Source organism: Coenobita brevimanus, chromosome 38 (genome assembly GCF_032717465.1).
Source record: "Coenobita brevimanus isolate Jiangsu-jjx chromosome 38, ASM3271746v2, whole genome shotgun sequence".
Classification (NCBI taxonomy): domain Eukaryota; kingdom Metazoa; phylum Arthropoda; class Malacostraca; order Decapoda; family Coenobitidae; genus Coenobita; species Coenobita brevimanus.
In genome coordinates this window covers 38,907,103-38,927,540 of record NC_136991.1, presented here as the reverse complement: position 1 = coordinate 38,927,540, position 20,438 = coordinate 38,907,103, and the positions used below count along the sequence as shown (strand labels likewise).

The 20,438-nt window shown below is 40.0% G+C and overlaps 1 protein-coding gene across 1 annotated transcript in view; it reads right to left on the bottom strand.

The window, feature by feature from the left end:
- Positions 1–20,438, bottom strand: part of LOC145396565 (hemicentin-2-like) — a 198,385-nt gene that overhangs the window by 76,556 nt on the left and 101,391 nt on the right. The window contains exon 9 of the mRNA XM_080269940.1: positions 19,924–20,021. Coding sequence (XP_080126066.1) covers positions 19,924–20,021 — 98 coding nt within the window. The remainder of the gene's footprint in view (positions 1–19,923; positions 20,022–20,438) is intronic.

The window sequence follows — 20,438 nt, the reverse complement described above, 5'->3', positions numbered from 1 at the left end:
TGAAGACAAACACATAAATAAGCAACCATATACAAAATATAAGGTAAGGAAAGTTTATGAATATGGACCAAGGACGAGAGCCTGTCAGCTTGGTTGAGCGCCAGGGATGCGTGTAGTGGATGTGACTGCTTATATTTCACAGACATAGCGATCAGTATTCTGGCAGGCATACAACATTTCTGGCCATAGACTCGTCGACTAAGGATTTCCTAACATTTTTGCATCACTAATTATTTAATTATTTATCTAGCCCGTTAACCTCCTTTCATTATATTGCATTTTTTCTTGCCATGTTCAGGCTACTTTTACAGTCTCGGAGAGCGTCCGTGTAATGGTTATACCTCAGTTCTCCAGTCTGAAAAGTCCTAAGTTAAATAAAATTTTCGGTAAGTAGTAAGAAGAGAGGGAGAAAATTCGTCATGGAAGAGGTTAATATTCACTTGAATGTTATTTACCTAAACCATGTCGATGTTAAGAGGATACAATTAACATACAATGGAAAAATAAGACTCAGATTGCACAATAAATCGAGAAGGAATAGATGTTTCGTTTGCAGCTCATCCCTAGCGGTTGGTTATGCATATTACACCTTAAACTCCATCTCTAAGATGACTTGTTTTTCCGTATTAATCCTGCTACAGCACCAGATAATTTTTATTCAGTTAAGGAGCTGTAGAAGTGAAGGCATCAGTGAAGGCTGTATCTAACCTCTCCAGTTCGAAAATTCTTTGTTAAGCTGATTGAAGTTGTCTGTCGATGGCAATATATATATATATATATATATATATATATATATATATATATATATATATATATATATATATATATATACGGTATATAGATAGATAGATGTATATATACTCTCTCTCTCTCTCTCTCTCTCTCTCTCTCTCTTTCTATATATATATATATATATATATATATATATATATATATATATATATATATATATATATATAATCATAGTATTGAGCTAATTAGCTTTTCTCATGGGTAATGCATTTTTTTTTTTTTTTACATCAACATGGTTTGCATTTATAAAGCAGTTGATTCTCAAGTTGTCATTTGCAGAATGTATCGTTAAATGAGAGTTGATACGATATCTTTCTTGTCAGGGAAACGGCTCAGCATCAATAGTTGGTAAATCATACTCACTGACAGCGACTTAATGGTATTTACTGACGATGTTATTCAGCTTAGGAGGACTTCCCTAACTGGAGGAGTTACAGTAGATTATGTTTATGACTATGTTTGTACCAGCTCTTTTGTATTTCATCCCTTCAGTACAGCAGCTATTTCATGAGCTGATTATTACTTTCCGAAGGAAGCCAGTTTAAAATATTAACTTCATTTTACTGAAGGGATTAATAATGATGATGATGATGATAGGCCTCCTCAAGACCAGCAAGGAATCGGAATTATAGATAACCAAGAATGAGTGTAGCAGATAAAGCCTAATTATCTTTCATCGACGCATTATCAACATCTGCTTGAAGAACTACTTCCTGTTTCATTCCTTGTTTTTACTGGATTAGCCTTAACCTGCACATTATCCGCACCATCCATAATAAGACAAGGTAAATGTCTCCTGTTTCTTCGCTTGGTTTTCTGCATTAACGATTTACCCACCAATTACCACTTTGTTAGTCAGAAGAGGCAGGAGATAGGGTTTGGTAGGAAAATTGTCTCCTACCTCCTCCCTTGCATCACTCGCCCTGCTGTGGGCAAAATCCAAGGAGAGGTATTACTGTCTCCTGTGCCAGCAAGGACACGGGTCGTATTCTAAGTGACTTTAGGGATTTCGTAGCCCCAATTCCTCAGCTGTTTATTACACCCGCGACTCGCGAAGCAAGAGCGGGTGTTATGCTTTGATCGGTGTGTGTGTGAGTGTGTGTGTGTGTGTGTGTGTGTGTGTGTGTGTGTGTGTGTGTGTGTCTGTGTCTGTGTCTGTGCGCGCGCGCGTGCATGCGTGCGTGCGTGCGCGTTTGAGTACAAGAGAGAGAGAGAGAGAGAGAGAGAGCAGTTAAGGTGCGACTGGAGACAGGTGCTAACCTAATGTACACTCGGAAGCACTAATTTCTCCCCCCCTAGTAGCCGGAGTCGCGGCCAGTGAGAGACCAGGCGTTCGAACACCCCACACCCACATCCCCTCCCCCAACCCCAGTGGCAAATGTTGTTGGACAAATGTGGAACGGCCAAAGCTGGTGATCTTACAATGTCATGATTGTTTTTATAGAGAATCAGAACCAGTAGGTGTAAGTATATAAAGGTATTTAATGTGTATTACTGTGCTGTTATCCACAACATATGAAAAAGGAACGAAAATGAAAGAAGACCTACATTGTATTATGTGTTATTGTCTGTAATAGTTACGTCCTTTATTATAATGTTACAAATAAGTATAGTATAATGAACAGCATCTGTTGAAAGATATGATGTCTTTTCTTACACATTCTCATTCCCACCACCACCACCACCACCCTTCTCTCTGGGTTTATATCAACCAAACACCTCTCTTATCCTCCTGTCCCCCACTCCCACGCTTAGTTAACCAACATAAAGATATTGATGAAATGATCCGTCAGGTATTGATTATATTAATATTAGCATACACCTCAGTATTAAGCACCAACAAATCAGTAACATACAATACTTCGATAAACCTGCCAACTATTTCATCTTGTAAGCTGTTACGTGACATATGCACTGCAAGTTTGACCTTGTTACAGGGACATACTGCTGTTTATTGCTAACACAGGTTATGGGTGTTTTTGGACGTCCATCAATTCATATTAACGTGACAATTTAAGCCTCACATTATAAACATGTAAGGTTTATATTCCTGTCACTACCGTATTAACTCAAACGAATCAGGGATCGGTTGTGACGAACCACAAACTCTCTGCTTCAACGAAAATATTTCGACCTTCTTATCACAACAGTGACAAAATGTCACAATGTATACGACTGAATGTGGGTCAGTCGCATACATAATGACATTGTGTCACTGTTGTGACAAGAGGTCGGAATATTATCGTTAAAGTACAGAGTTTGTGGTTCGTCAGGACCGATCCCTAATTCGTTTCGTCCATCCATTAATGACAGGAACATAAATCTTAAGTGTTTATAATGTAAGGCTTAAATTGCCACGTTAATATGAATTCATGGGCGTCCAAAACCACACACAACCTGTGTTAAAGTAAAACAACCGTATGTCCTTGTATCACAAGGTCCAACTTGCGGTGAGTATGTCACGTAACAGCTTACAACAAGATGAAATAGTCGGCAGGTATACCGAAGCATTGTATGTTATTGATTTGTTGGTGCTTAATACAGAGGTGTATTATAGTAATAATATGATCAATACCTGACGGATCATTTCATCACTATCTTTGTTTACGTTGGTTAATAATGGGTGTGAATGGTGGACGAGAGGATAAGAGAGGCGTTTGGTGGAGACAGGAATCGAGAGAGATGGGTGGTGGTGGCGGGAGTGAGAATGTATGAGAAAAGACATCATATATTTCAACAGATGCTGTTCACAACACTATACTTATTTGTAACATTATAAAATAGGACATAAGTATTATAGACAATAACACATGGCACACTGTAGGTCTTCTTTCATTTTCGCGCCATTCCTCTATGTTATGGATAACAGCACAGTAATAAACATTAAGTACCTTTATATACTTATCCCTGCTGGTTCTGATTGTCTATAAAAACAATCATGACACACTGTAATATCATCAGCTTTAGCTGTTCCACGTCTACCCAACAACATTTACACTGGGGTTGGGAAAGGGGAGGTGGGTGTGGGGTGTTCGTACGCCTGGTCGCTCACTGGCCGCGACTCTGGCTGCATGGGGGGAGAAATTAGTGCTTTCGGGTGTACAGTCAACAAGAGTTCCACCTGGACTACCTAGTCGCGGGATGTGGCTAACGTGGCAACAGTGCGTGTGTGTGTGTTCGTGTGCACATGCCCGAGAATTTATCGAATCATCAAGCTTCATCCTCTTTGCCGTATTATATTATTATGTGGTCATTGTATTATGCTGTGATATTGGCTAATAAATACTGTGTGATTGGTATAATGAGCTGTGCGCTATGCTATTTATAAAGTCTGATTTATATAAAATAATTCTTTTATCTTGTAGCGTGAACTACGATACAGGTTGAGCTGTGGTTCAGAAACAGTGAGCAAGTTCACCCATAAATGGAGCGATGTTTCTGAACCACAACTCAACCTGTATCGTGGTTAACGGTACAAGATAAGAGAAGAATTATTATATATAAATCAGACTTTATAAATAGCATAGTGCACAGCTCATTATCCCAGTCACACAGTATTTATTAGCCAATATCACAGCATAATACAATGACCACTTAATAATATAATACGGCAAAGAGGATGAAGCTTGATTCAAAAAATTCTCGGGCATGTGCACACGAACACACACACACAGGCACTGTTGCCACGTTAGCCACATCCCGCGACTAGGTGGTCCAGGTGGAACTCTTGTTGACTGTACAACGAACCTGCTCGAGTAGGCCACTTTGCAAGCAGTCTCCATTACCATACTCCAATATGTGTTGTTTCAGGTGCCCAATGACAGTGTGAACTGGCCTTTATGAAGTAGCAGCATGCAGCTAATTTGAGCGTGTGAACGAGATTCGCAGAATTGTTCCTGTCCGTAGCATGAAAATATAATTATGTGTAACACTCATTCGTCCTCCTAAGGATGTTTTACATTATCATTTTTTAAACATAGCGTTAAAGCACGGTTACGAATGATAGGTGGATGACTGATCTTGTAGACACGTAACACGAACCACCCTCTTTGGTACAAGAGGGTTCAGCGAGTTTAATTTGGTGATGCCACCCGCCACACACATGCGCTTCACCACCATGCTTCGAAACATATGAGTGAACCAGTCTTTACTGGTATGGACTCGGGCACTGGGCGGCGTCCTTGCTCTGTCGGTACCTGGCAACGAGACAAGTTTTGCCACTATCTGCCTACTCTCCTCTCGTTATTTTAACTCACTTGCCAGTGATAAGGCGTTTTTTGTAGCACCTTGGAAAGTCAAAAGGGTTTGGGTTTCCGCTGTTGGAGTTTACAAAACGCTAAGCAATAGCACAGCCAGGCGAACGAGCACTGTGAGCCCTGGAAGAACTGTCGTACATAGCCAGTCAGCAAGGAAATGAGATGACACCTTTTTCATAATGACATTTTATGCTCCTAAGATAAACGTAGGAGCATTACTTACAATTTTCGTTCCATTCCGAAGCAGAAATTAAGGCCAGTAGAAACCATTTACACTCTTACTCTTTTTCAAGTAAGCCCAACCTCGCGGTGGATTTGTAAACTTGTTTCAATGGCTGCAATTCCTGCGTTAAGACGTATGATAAACTGAAAAATTTTGGGATCCAAGCACATTTCACGTTTTGGAAATGCATCTATATCCCTCAAAAAACACATTACATGAAAATACTTATGACTGACTGAGACGTTACGTAAGAATTTTGTAATTTTGTACTTTCGTTGGAACGAAGCCAAAACCACAGTCAATTCATTGGACGCGTCGGCCATTTTGGGGCTGGAGGTGCGAGCTGGTGCGAGACGGAACATTTAAATTGATTGATTTTCGTAATAAAGTACATTGTTAGAATTCCTTATTGTCATATAGTCATTAACATGATTATTTGTTATGCATTATAATATAAAAAATGAATAGTTATCTTCTGATATTGCGAATTAAACACCATGCTAAACTCCCTAACTGTCTATACTCCGCTACACAACACGCTGATTGGTAGTTTGGGTATGCACCACTGCAGAGGCAAACTCCCCGGTGAGGAGTTTGACTTTCCAACAGCGGAATCTCAAACCCCTTTGACTTTCCGAGATGCTACAAAAAACGCCTATAGTGTTTAGTCTTTTGTGAGAGGTTGGGGTGTGTGGACGTATTGTTAACGATTAGCAGCAGTATTATCGTGGTAACAAGGCTACTAATATATACACTATAATGACTGATTTCATGAATGTATAGCCATGGGTGACAAGAACTTAAGTAACATTACCAGCATTTGTAATGTTTTATTGACTACCGTATATGTATGACTGACAAGAATCGACCTGGCCTTCAAGAAGATTTGCGACTGTGAAGGAGTGTGATAGAAAAGTGATAAATTACGGAAACGAAAAGTACTGAGAATATGACAAGGTAAAGGCTAGATCGGTGCAGAAGTACATATGGCCGATAGCACGGTGTAAAGCATACGAATAACATGGGCGTGCCTTAACGAAATGAAAAGTTTTGTAGTTCGTGAAAATCTGATGATGAATACTTAGATACAGAGTTGATAAATATGTTCATATTCAGGAGGTGGATGAAATTGGTGATGGAAAAATGAACATAAAGAAGAAAAATAAGAATAGTTTGCGAAATTGTGAGATTAATTGTTTATCAAATGAGGCGATAATGTAGTTAATGTTAGCTGATGTGAGAAGATGCTGATAAACTGTGATTTAGGAGGCAGTAACAAAAACTACATGACATATCCATCAACAAAACGCGGGTTGTGAAGTGAAATTATCACAGGAGAATAAAAAAAAAAAAAAATGGTGCTGAGAACAGGATGATGTAAAAATTGACTGGAAATATAAAAGAATAGTATTAAATAACTAAAAATATCAATAACAGTGAGACTTAACAAACATATTAAAGACTTAAAATGGGTGGGTAGATATTTAGCCGTAACAGTGTCCCAGTGCTAACCTACGTCTTACTCCAGATCCTGTTCCACTTTCAGCCCCACTGTGACTCCACTACCAGCCTCCCTTCAGTGTGCGATCCCCAGTTTAACCAAAGTAAGCTGACCGTGAAGGTCTGCCTTTCAAGTTTCCTCATGATGATCTTGATACACACTCATACACACTGCCCCTACACAGCACGCAAGGCACAGTTAAGGGTATGTAATAGGCAAGTGTGTACTGATCTACCCCCCCCCTCTCTCTCTCTCTCTCTCTCTCTCTCTCTCTCTCGTGTGTGTGTGTGTGTGTGTGTGTGTGTGTCGTTAGTTCAGGTACAGCTCCGGACAGATGAAACGGCTACACCCCATCCACCAGCGACTTGGTTTGGGTCTCAGTGGTTCTGGTAACAGTTGCAGGTGGAGGGAGGGGGGATGTGGGAGGGTGAGGAGGGGAGAAATGTGGGCGGAGTTCTATAGGGGGTAGTGTGGGAGGGTGAAGAAGCACCACAGTCTGGCTGGTGGGAGGGGGAGACGAATGGTTGGGTAGCGGAGACGAGAGTCTGCTGGAGGGTAAGACGGATGAGTGTGATTAGATGAAAAGAAATTACAAAAAATAAATTATTATAATATCTGCTGCATATATTGCATTTTATCTACTTAATAAAAACACTGTCTATTATTCACCACCGTATTTGGGTATCCTACTCATTATTATTATCTTTTGGATATTAGGCAATAAATAAAGATATTGGACGGTCTATCGGACCCGAACCAATTTTTTCATAACTTTTTTCTTCAGCTATTTCCGTATTCCTATTATCCCTCGTGCTTGAAGTCCCCCTTTTTATCACTTTCTCCTACGCCCTACATTTTTTTTAGGCATAAGGCAGTTTAACTTTCTCTCTAAATAACCATATTTGTCAACAAATATTCCTTTCATTAATCTATTTAATTACCTGTTTTCTTTCAATATGCATTTGTCTAATAATGGGTGTTACACCTTAATTGGCGCCGCTATTTGACGTTGTGAATAAATTTGGTCTAAATTTACGCATATATTGCAGTCTCTCTCAAGTAGGCTGGCAACCTCACACATCCTCCCCCCTGCTTTGTCCTTCTCGCTACCCGTTCCCTCCTTTCCTTTTGTAGTACTGTTTATCTATTCTTTCTCATATTTTTAACCTCATTCCTTCTTACAAACTTTTAATGCCATAGGAATTTCTCCCTTATCACCTACAGTCCTACTACATGAAAGTGGAAAAAACTGCCATCGGGAAAAGAATAACTGGAAATTTATGGCGAAGGTTACGATATTAGTTATTTAGAATGAAAGTGTTGGCAGATACGCATTCTTGACGTGATTATCACAGCCACAGCATTTCGCCTTCATAAAACAGAAGAACTATAGGTTTCATGCATTACCTCCTTACGTCCAGCATTACTGTGCAGAACGCCATGTATAACACATTAAGGACCACAAGGACAATACTGGTAGTCATCGTGATTCTCATGAATCTCTCCATAGGCTATTGAAAACAGTGCTTTATGCTCAACTTCAGAATTATGTTATCATGGCAATGATAGGCAGAGATAATAAAAACAATATATACAACCAAATTATCATTTATTATACAACAAAGCTCAAACTGCCTCCGTGCTGCAGTCTCAAGGGTGTAACCAGCTCACACAATCACATGTAACCTGAAGAAATTAAATACATGATCCTCTCTCTCTCTCTCTCTCTCTCTCTCTCTCTATATATATATATATATATATATATATATATATATATATATATATATATATATATATATATATATATATATATATTAATAACCATGAACAACACTGTTTGATCTAAAATTTATTGTGTTGGGTAAAGCAGAGGACACTAACTAGCATGGCAACCTACCACACGGAAACCACCATGTTGCACTACACGCCACAGAAACCGATGCACAGACCATGATATCAGCGAAAAGACTGAGAAGAGTATTGCACGAAGCAGGGTTGCATCACAGGACCCTAGCAAACGTTATGTTGACAAGCCAGAGGATTTTTGGAAGTGTGTCACTGAAGGCGCAACTGCTGGAGAAAGAATAATACTCGGTGAGTACTATTTCTGAGGTTTTCGCTTGTATAAACTAAACTATTCAGTCATACATGACCATAAAAATATATTAATAATTACTGCAGGGGGACAATCAGTTTCGTTACAACGTCAGTCCATGCAGAGGAAATTACTTTGGCCATATAGGGTTACTCGATGTTAAAGTTCATAAGTGTAGAGCCTGTATGATTATATATATATATATATATATATATATATATATATATATATATATATATATATATATATATATATATATATATATAATATATAATTGTGTGTGCGTGTTATTTGCACATCTAACATATATATTTCATAGAATAAGAGCAATGAGACTTAACACTTACTAACTCTCAGTATCCTGTCCATCCACCACCCTTTTCGATCACAGCCTGAAGACGTCTTTGTATATTACCTGTGTGACATTTCACAAGGTCAGGTTTACCCCGGAAGACTTCCCATACTCGCCGGGTGTGGTCCAGTAGCTCCTGGGGTGTGCGTTCCTGTTCAGGCTCCCACGAAGTTACCATTGATCCCCATATTTTTTCTATGGGGTTGCAGTCCGCACCCTTACTGGGCCAGGGCAGAAGCTGGAAGCGAGGGTGCTCCTGGAACCACTCCTGGACCACGCGAGCCTGGTGAACGGGGCATCTGTCCTGGACAAAATATATTGGACCAGTAGGAAAGGGATGGTTGCTGGCAGAAAATGAGGGCAGAAAGAAGTTATTAAGTATATCAATATACTTCTCGGAATTGAACCGACCCTCTATGTGGTGCATGTCACCCATCCCATGCCAGCTTACCCACCCCCAAATATTAACGTTCACGTGTCCACTCCTGGCCACATGAAATACGTTTTCCTGGTTGTATCTGTTGAAAGAAGGAGGCTACCATTAATAATCTTCAAGGTATAATTGCATATTTGTTTTATGCTAACAAGAGGTTCTTAACAATATTGGGAAATGTTAATGACATGCCATGAATGCCTGTCTTACTTCAGTGCAACTGAGGAATAGCCTACACTAAAGAACAAGCATGTGAAATGCGTGGTTGCCTTATAGAAGTTCATTTATAGGGTTACTAACTGAACAATGGTAGGATAAATATTGATTACGTAGGGGGAGCCTAAATTGATGGTGCGAAATCTGCAAAGATGATATCTATATGTATGAGTAATAGATCATTAAACAGCCTGTTCGCTAGGGATAAGATTTGGTAGGTTGTCTTTGTCAGTCTGTGTGCCATAGTTCAGGTTGGTATGGTAGCAGTGACACATACTAAGTGAATATGCATTTTGAATGTAAGCACGTAGAGTTATTACATTTACCACTTTTAGGATTCCCAAGGGAAAAATCAACGTCTGTCTAGTGTGGGTATTATTTAAAGTTGTTGACTTCATGCCAGCGTGATCTTTCCATCCCATTAGTATTTAAAGTTTTCCTTTGTTTTAGGGAAAATGTTTTACAGTCACTAATTCAAACACTGCGTAACCCTATATACCCAAAGTAATTTACTGTGCATGGACTCTTATTAGTAACTATTTTATTGATGTCGCTGACGTTGTAACTAAACTGGTTGTCCCCCTGCAGCAATTATTTATATATTCTTATGGTCATGTATGACTGAATAGTTTAGTTTATAGAAGCAAAAACCTCAGAAATTATACTCACCGAGTAGTATTCCTCCTCCAGCAGTGGCGCCTTCCGTGACACGAAGAGGAGAAGGTTTTCTCATCTGTCCATATCACTCTCTTCCAAAATTCCTCTGGCTTGTCAACATATTGTTGGGCAAACCGTAGCCTTCCCTCGCGATGTTGGTCAGTCAGAAATTCCTTGTTTGCTGGGGTCCTATGATGCAACCCCGCTTCGTGCAGCACTCGTCTTACAGTCCTCTCGCTGACATCAAGTTGAAGAGATTCCCTTATGGCTACCGCATTTGTCTGTGGATCGGCTTCTGCGGTTTGCACAATATCTTGCCTCTGAGCAGGAGTAGTGCACCGTGATGGTCTTCCCCGTGGTAGGTTGCCATACCAGTCAGTGTTCTCTGCTCTGGCAAACAAATTTAAATTTAGAGTTCATAGTGTTGATCATGGTTATTGATAAAAAAGGCCATGATAAAAGAAAACTTTGGGTAATTTCTTATATGTAACACAGAAAACAAATTCTTTCCACATAGGAAACTCATCATACAGAAACCTGTTCAAATATATTTCAATGAAAAATAATATTCATATTTGAGGCGTGTAGAGCAGAAGGAGCTTACTGGCCAGAATCCCAAACTTGATATCCTGTTTAGTTAGTCCTGTTTGAATTACTCTCTTTGAAAAACTAGGCGACATTCGACCTTCTTCCCCTACACAAGAAAGCTCAAAGTCACGTAGATTATGGCAGGCCCTAAACTACGTGGAAAATATATATATATATATATATATATATATATATATATATATATATATATATATATATATATATATATATATATATATATATTAGTATTTCACGGCGAATTAGGCACCTTAGATGAGGGTGCAACCCCCGGTTTTACATCAGAGTTTCTACTTTCTGCTACGCGATCAGGAACACAGTTGGCTCGGAAAATTGTCCACCTACTCCACCGACCCGGGTATCCGTCTCAGATACGAGATAACCACCTCGTTGCCACCAGTTACATATTTATGATATGACAGTGACAGTTTCATATGATTTTTCTGTGTAGTTTTCTTTATCTAATTTGTCTTAATAACCGCTCTACTTACTCCTACTCAATTTTTGAGGGCCAAACTAGGGAAGGAGGCTTTTGGGAGGAGTAGTCTGGCATCAGATTTTACATGAATCATTCAAAACAGTCGCACCTGACTTAATGTAGACCTGCAGTCCTTACCCTAACATTATCCGGGATGCGTGTTTTCTAGCTTAGTTGTCTACACATTAAAACTTTCATCTCTAAACAGTTACAATATATACTATTTTATTTCGTCAGGCCTACGTGATTGTGGCATTATTTGTAAATATGACACTATCGCATTGGCAGTTCGTGATTTTTTTTTTTTTTTATGTGTCCGACTCTGGGCATAGGCTTCACAGCCTGCTATCAAGGCCCAGCAGTCCTCCTACATACCATACACCTCTACATGTCACCACTTCAGCGCTAACACCCACCGTCCATATTGAATACATGCTAGGGCTGTCTCATACAGGACTGGTGTATTGGTATTAGCGGGGGTATTTTTACGACATGTCGGCGGGTCTTCTGGTAGATCAGTAAAGCCTGATTTAATGAAGTTCAAATCCTTAAACTGTTCCCTGCCCCAGCCGGGATTCGAACCTGGGTCCGTTAGGATTGCAGGCCACCTCTCTACCGATTGAGCCCCCGCCTCCCCGAACATATGTTGATTACGTTTTACTTATTGAGATGAACAATTAAGTTATTCCTTCGTTAACGTTATTTTATTACTCAACGACACAAAGATTAATAAAAATACATTTATGAAGGCATAAATTTTAAATATTTATCTTAACAAGCCAAGGGTAAAGGACCACATTTGTTCTGCCAATCACGAGCGTGCAATGCGATGTTACCATATTTAAACTTGCGTTGGCCAGACGGAAGGAAATACAGTAGAGTAAATGTATTATATAGTAAGGTCAGGAAGAACATGATGTGGTGTTATTTCATAAACCTTATGTGTCTTTAACTCCTAAACTGACGGTTATGTTATTTATTATTAGAGGAACTATATCTACACTCACCTTCTTATCCACCTTTGGACAGTGTTGGTGGAAATTCCCAGGGTGTTAGCGATGGCTCGGATGGACTGCCCGGCTTCACGCATCCCTACTATGCGCCCTCTCAAACCAATCCTCCTTTCTCTTGCCTCTCTCCGTCTTGCCTATCTACGTCTTGCCTCCATTCTGAATCGGTGTGACTGATGCCCCGGGGTGGCTGATACCTCTGTTAACACCTCTGTTCATGGCAGGAAACCTAACGACTTCGCATAGTGTCACTTGGCACAAGTTTGTCCTCTAACTACTATTTTATTTGTTTCTACAGGCAAACCAGTCTTTTTTTTTTTTTTTAAGGTTTCTAAAGAATAACCAGACATGACAATTAATTCACATGTCAGTATGCCACTGTCTCAGTTGACGGAGAGGATCTACCTGTTTCGGTTTGAATGATTCATCTCAGTATATACTGACAAAACATGGAAATGGTGGTGTGCCCTGAGTAACGGTGTTTATTGCAGTCCATAGAAAATACAAGTGAACCACAGTCGTTTCTCGTTGATGTATAAATATCCATGTGTTTGTGGTGTATTAGTCATTATGGCGTTATTCTCACCCCGGTACTCCATGTCTGAGTTTCAGGAAGTGGTTGAAGAGGTGGCCAGTTACGAGGATACTATCTGTTTGATAAATTTGAGCTCTATGCATCCTCCATACTATGCCACGAACCGATCCCTCATAAGAAACACCAAGGTCACCTGCTTCCTGGCATACAGTCTAGAGTATTCATCGAGCTTCAATTTACGAAGAAGAAACACTTCTGATACTGTCTGTGGTATAAATTAGTTCGCTTTACAAATACCCTTCCGTCACAGCAAGATTTACTCTATCAGGACAGATTATCATTACTATATCATACTTATCACGTAATATAGACGATAAGGATATCTCTCTACCCATTTATCAATTTATATCAGTTGTATCATCTACCGAAATGTTCCGAGACGCAATAACGGCGACATGCAGATCTATAAAAATTATTGTCAGTAAACGGGGTCTGGAATTATTAATGTCCATTAGAATTTGCTTCAGGTAGAGAAAATTTTCCTTTCATCTCGTTCCCTTGCGACAATTATCACCGTCGTCATCCCTGTTATTCCCTTAAGCGCTACGACATGGCATCATCAATATATATATATATATATATATATATATATATATATATATATATATATATATATATATATATATGATCAGGTATTTAATTTTTTCAGGTAGGACGGAGCCAGTTTGAGCTTCGTTGTATAATAAATGATAATTTGGTTGTATATATTGTTTTTATTATCTCTGCCTATCATTGCCATGATAACATAATTCTGAAGTTGAGCATAAAGCACTGTTTTCAATAGCCTATGGAGAGATTCATGAGAATCACGATGACTACCAGTATTGTCCTTGTGGTCCTTAATGTGTTATACATGGCGTTCTGCACAGTAATACTGGACGTAAGGAGGTAATGCATGAAACCTATAGTTCTTCTGTTTTATGAAGGCGAAATGCTGTGGCTGCGATAATCACGTCAAGAATGCGTATCTGCCAACACTTTCATTCTAAATAACTAATATCGTAACCTTCGCCATAAATTTCCAGTTATTCTTTTCCCGATGGCAGTTTTTTCCACTTTCATGTAGTAGGACTGTAGGTGATAAGGGGAGAAATTCCTATGGCATTAAAAGTTTGTAAGAAGGAATGAGGTTAAAATATGAGAAAGAATAGATAAACAGTACTACAAAAGGAAAGGAGGGAACGGGTAGCGAGAAGGACAAAGCAGGGGGGAGGATGTGTGAGGTTGCCAGCCTACTTGAGAGAGACTGCAATATATGCGTAAATTTAGACCAAATTTATTCACAACGTCAAATAGCGGCGCCAATTAAGGTGTAACACCCATTATTAGACAAATGCATATTGAAAGAAAACAGGTAATTAAATAGATTAATGAAAGGAATATTTGTTGACAAATATGGTTATTTAGAGAGAAAGTTAAACTGCCTTATGCCTAAAAAAAATGTAGGGCGTAGGAGAAAGTGATAAAAAGGGGGACTTCAAGCACGAGGGATAATAGGAATACGGAAATAGCTGAAGAAAAAAGTTATGAAAAAATTGGTTCGGGTCCGATAGACCGTCCGATATCTTTATTTATTGCCTAATATCCAAAAGATAATAATAATGAGTAGGATACCCAAATACGGTGGTGAATAATAGACAGTGTTTTTATTAAGTAGATAAAATGCAATATATGCAGCAGATATTATAATAATTTATTTTTTGTAATTTCTTTTCATCTAATCACACTCACCTCTCTTACCCTCCAGCAGACTCTCGTCTCCGCTACCCAACCATTCGTCTCCCCCTCCCACCAGCCAGACCGTGGTGCTTCTTCACCCTCCCATACTACCCCCTATAGAACTCCGCCCACATTTCTCCCCTCCTCACCCTCCCACATCCCCCCTCCCTCCACCTGCAACTGTTACCAGAACCACTGAGACCCAAACCAAGTCGCTGGTGGATGGGGTGTAGCCGTTTCATCTGTCCGGAGCTGTACATGCCACTAGATGACTACTCACACCCACACGCTGCCACTTACGTAATTAGCGTAGGTTGCTCTGGTTTGGTGTAATAGCATTAGCAGGTTTTTAATTAGATGACGGATGGCCATACAGGGAAGCAGTGAAAATTGTTTTAACGAAATGAATGTCCTGAATAAGTTTGGCACCACAGCGAGATAATACACTTTGGTCCATTTGATCAGTTCTTCATTACTGTACTCTCACGTCCCAGCAGGTGGTAGGTTAGGCCAGTGGTGTGGTTCATAAGGGTTGAAGAGGAACAGTCTGCTTTCATGAAGCCTTCAAGTAGCCTTTATGCACAGCATTTGTTGACTATGAGCTAAAGATACGAAACTGCGGAAGTGATAAGAGTACCTGGAAGTCAGTCTAAAGGAGTCTCTGTATGTTATACTTTATATCCTTTAACTTCACCTGAATTTGTCATATCTCCATCTGTAATGCTGAGTTATAGAAGTACAGTACATAAATACTACAATATGATACTGTCCACTATTAGGTATTATGGGCAGCAGTTGCGCCGTCGTATTTTCATACTGCCATTGAGCTGCATGAAATAAGTTGGAAAAGGACGAAAGTGTGGGCCAGGTAATGATGAAAAGAGTATAGCGCGTTAGAAAATCTGTGCGTGTGTGTGTGTGTGTGTGTGTGTGTGTGTGTGTGTGTGTGTGTGTGTAGCGCTTGCAGTGTGTCTGTGTGACCTTTAGCATCTGCATATGTCATCAGGCTGTTTCCTCTTTGTGTTGCAAGTAGCGTGACTTGACATTAGCCTTTATCAGGCTGCATGTACAACTCTCCATTATACACATTTTGCTTTTCTTTTGCATGGATATGACATTATTTTTCATTAACATTCTTCCTCTTGTTCTTGGAAATCTTTTCACTTTACATTCTTCACTTTTATATCATCACTCTCCCTTGTTTGCACGTAAATATTCTCTTTTGCATTACCGTAACAGTCTTCCATTTTGGATTTAAAGACTTTCATCTACATCATTCTTTTTTTCATTATAGCTTTCCAGTTTGCACGCAGAGGCTATCACTATGTTTACACTAACATTCATGTAAAACATTCCTTTTTGCATTTTTAACCTTTCATTCTGCAATTACAACGTTAGCATTCCTTCTTTATGCATTTACCGTTGTCTTTTGTTATGCTTACATTTTCTGATTTTAAAATCTTCCTATATCCATTTACTTTCCTGCCTTGCAGTACCAGTTAACCATTGAGGTGCCATTTTATTTTATTTCATTTTGGTTTATTTTATTTAGTCTCCAAATGTCAATTTGCAACTCGGGAAACGTTTTCCAGCCAAAGGATGAAGGTTCATGTTCCTCATATGTTAATTCTTTCATTCCGGTGATGAATTCTGTACTCTTACTATTTCCAAACGGTTTTATTCATCTAAGGATAAACGTTTCGAACTAGTGGGGTTAGATGTAGCCTTCCATAGTCCCTACCCTACCAGCGGTCCTTCCTAAAAGATGACTGAAATAATCTGTCCGTAATAAGAAATTTGTCATCGTAGAAGAGGAGTAAACTTTTTGTGGCTGTGAATGAAAGCAGATAATATATTAAAGTTAACACAAGACAGTTCTGTTCAGCTATGGGAAACATTCACTGGTTTTAAAAGCATTTCAGTTACCTCATTTTTTGCCATGGATAAGCACACTTTGTTTTTTTAACCGAAAACAGTTCATTTTGCCAGGCTGGGAGAAATCCAAGCAGACAAGCGTTGAATACACTAAAAGAAAGGAGGATCACGAACTTGGAAAATAGCGTGGAAATAATCACGGACTGTCGACACTCTTCACATTTTCTGCATTGATCGATTTTATGGGACTGCTTATTTTTTATTCTTTTCAGTTTTACCATCATTCAATTTAAGTGCTTTCTGACAATATTATTACCGTTTGTAGTGCTGCTGTTTCAGATGGACTTACCGCTCACCCCGAGACGTATCTTTTGGCTTTTGCTTTTTGTTCTTTCTCTCTCCAAACAATTTTATGCAGCTCAGGAAATGTTATTAGATTTGGATGGCCTTCACCCGTTTACTGTGAGTGTTCTGTTAAGCACCATAAAACTGTCTGGTGTTATCAAAAGTATACTAAAGGAATGTGCCACCGGACTGGAGAGGATAAACTGTGTACGTAAGTCGTAGAGTCAGCCAGCAACATTTCCTATAATCATAGCAGTTAACGAAAGAGAAACACTTTGGATGTAGGATGAAAAAATATTAAGGTCACAAGGCTGTGTGCTTAAAAGTTAACCCTATCGATTCAATGACATTTCTTTTTCTTGGCAGCTAACACTTTTATTCAGCTTCGGAAAGTGCTCTTGTGTAATTACTAATGGAATAAACGAAGCTAGATCTAACAAAATCATTTCGAAAATCTCTCATAAACTGACGAGAATCAACTGAGGGCAGCTAGCACGAAATGAACAGTCTGTCATCGGAATCAAGAGGTTACAACTTAAATGGCGTATGTGAAGGGAAATACCAAAATTTAGACGATAATTTTGAAGTGCATAAGAAGAATAGAACATGTCTGGCCATTGTATATCATTACGGATTGCTCTCTTTTTATGAGGGTGCAGACTAAGCAAATGATAACTGTAGACCGTCGAAAATTGGGGCTTCCCTACCTCTTCGTGTATGAAGTGCTGGGCGAGGTAGATTAGGGTGGAGCGTGGAATAATCGAGGGTGCAGGGCGGTGTAGTGGAGGGTGCAGGATGGAGTCGTTGAGGGTGCAGGGTGGAATAGTTGAGGGTGCAGGGTTGGGTAGTTGAGAGTGCAAGGTGGAACAGTTGAGAGTGCAGGATGGAACAGTTGAGGGTGCAGGATGGAACAGTTGAGGGTGCAGGATGGAACAGATGAGGGTGCAAGATGGAACAGTTGAGGGTGCAGGGTTGGGTAGTTGAGTGCAAGGTCGAACAGTTGAGAGTGCAGGATGGAACAGTTGAGGGTGCAGGATGGAACAGATGAGGGTGCAAGATGGAACAGTTGAGGGTGCAGGGTGGAATAGTTGAGGGTGCAGGGCTGGGTAGTTGAGTGCAAGGTGGAACAGTTTAGGGTGCAGAGTGGAATAATTGAGGGTGCAGGATGGAACAGATGAGGGTATAGGGTGGAACAGTTGAGAGTGCAGGATGAACAGTTGAGAGTGCAGGATGAACAGTTGAGGGTGCAGGATGGAACAGTTGAGGGTGTAGGGTGGAACAGTTGAGGGTGCAGGGCGGAACAGTTGAGGGTACAGGGCGGAACAGTTGAGGGTGCGGCGTGGAACAAGTAAGGGTGCAGAGTGGAACAAGTAAGGGTGCAGGGTGGAACAGGTAAGGCTGCAGGGTGGAACAGGTAAGGCTGCAGGGTGGAACAGGGAAGGCTGCAGGGTGGAACAGGGAAGACTGCAGGGTGGAACAAGGAAGGGTGCACGGTGGAACTGGTAAGAGTGCAGAGTGGAACAGGTAAGGGTGCAGAGTGGAACACTTAAGGGTGCAGGGTAGAACAGTGGAGGGTGCAAGGTTGAATAGTTGAGGGTGCACAGTGGACCAAGTAAGGGTGCAGAGTGGAACAGGTAAGGGTGCAGGATGAAACAGGTAAGGGTGCAGGGTGAAACAGGTAAGGGTGCAGGGTGAAACAGCTGAGGGTGCGAGGTTGAATAGTTGAGGGCGCAGGGTGGAATAGTTGATAGAAGGGCATGATATATAATAATGGAACATTGAAATATTAAACAACTAAGGGTGGAGCAATGTAAAGTGCAGCAAGGAACGGTGAAGCAGATAGAGGTGAAACGGAAAAAGGATCTGTTTGTGGAGCATTAAGAAGGACGAGGTCTGGCCTGACCCTATACCGTTTGTAGGTCGTAGAAAATACAGAACGTAATTAGTGGAACGTTTCGAGACGGAACATGAAGAAGGATGAGATTTAACCGTTTAGTGTTCCAAGTTCTCAACAGCACAACATTTAGCCTTGAAACATTTAGCGGTTGAGCGTTAATCGCTTTAATGCAGTGACGTATGTTTAGGAGAGATACCTGAAGCCAGATGGGTCAGATGTACACACGATCAAAAATGCCTCTGCCCCTTAGGGTACGATGGTTGTGAAAATGAGCGAGTTCTGCAGACACACATGAATCTATAATTCTTCAGTAGACTCAAAAACATACATACCACCTAGTATGTGTTTTTTTTTTTTTTTAATTTCAAGTTCAAATAATTACCAAAGATACTGTTTTCACATAATCACAGAGTCCCCCTATATTTCACAATGCTGTCACGTCCATACTTTTCAGAATGATACGTGCCGTTAGAGGGCAGAGACTTTTTTGAGCGTGTGTACAGGCGCTCTCTCGACTCGTAAATACAACAGAGGTTAGGTGTGTTGTAGGTTAAATGTGACAGTGGTGTATTTATTTCACGTCTTCGTTATAGCTACTATATTGAAACAACCTCATTATGGTAGTCAGACCATGGTAGACGTGAGACATAAACACCAAATATCACACTGGCAATGCCACATGAGACCCCCGACCCACCCCTTTGTAGTGCTTTACAAATGGAGCCAATTGTACTCGTACGGTACATCGTCACTAATCCCTGTTCTACGAGAAATCGCTGCTAAATCTGCAGTACAGTCGTGTATGAAAGGCAAAAAGAATAAAAACGAAAGTACGTTATTGGATTAAAGGAGCTAACAAGAACGAGAACTGACCTTGTAGTGTCCCAGGTTTTCAACAACACAGGTGAGCTTGGCAGTGCGTCCCACCTGAGCAGTCACATTCTGGATGGGCTGCTCGAAGTACGGCGAGTCTGTGGTAAAAATGGAAAACTGATTAGGGAATATTGTTGTGGATTAAAAATAGCAAATTAGTTCAGTTTAGTAAGATAGGAATAATACTTAAAAAAAAAAAAAGTGTAAATACCATTAAATATCATACCAGTATATCATACCAGCTGCTTGAATTCAAAGTCTTTGGCAAGGAGAGAGAGAGAGAGAGAGAGAGAGAGAGTGTGTGTGCTTGACCTGTAGGATACTTGCAAGCTGAAAAATTATTCACATTTTTGTTAATTTATTTGTTTATGGAGTCATTTTTTGTGACCTACACGATGTATATAGTTTTTCTATATATCAGGTGGGTATAAGCACGATATTCACATGAGAGATTTAGTATTACAGTATGAGCATGCAGACTGCATTGGCAGTGCGGTATGAGGCTCACAGGGGTG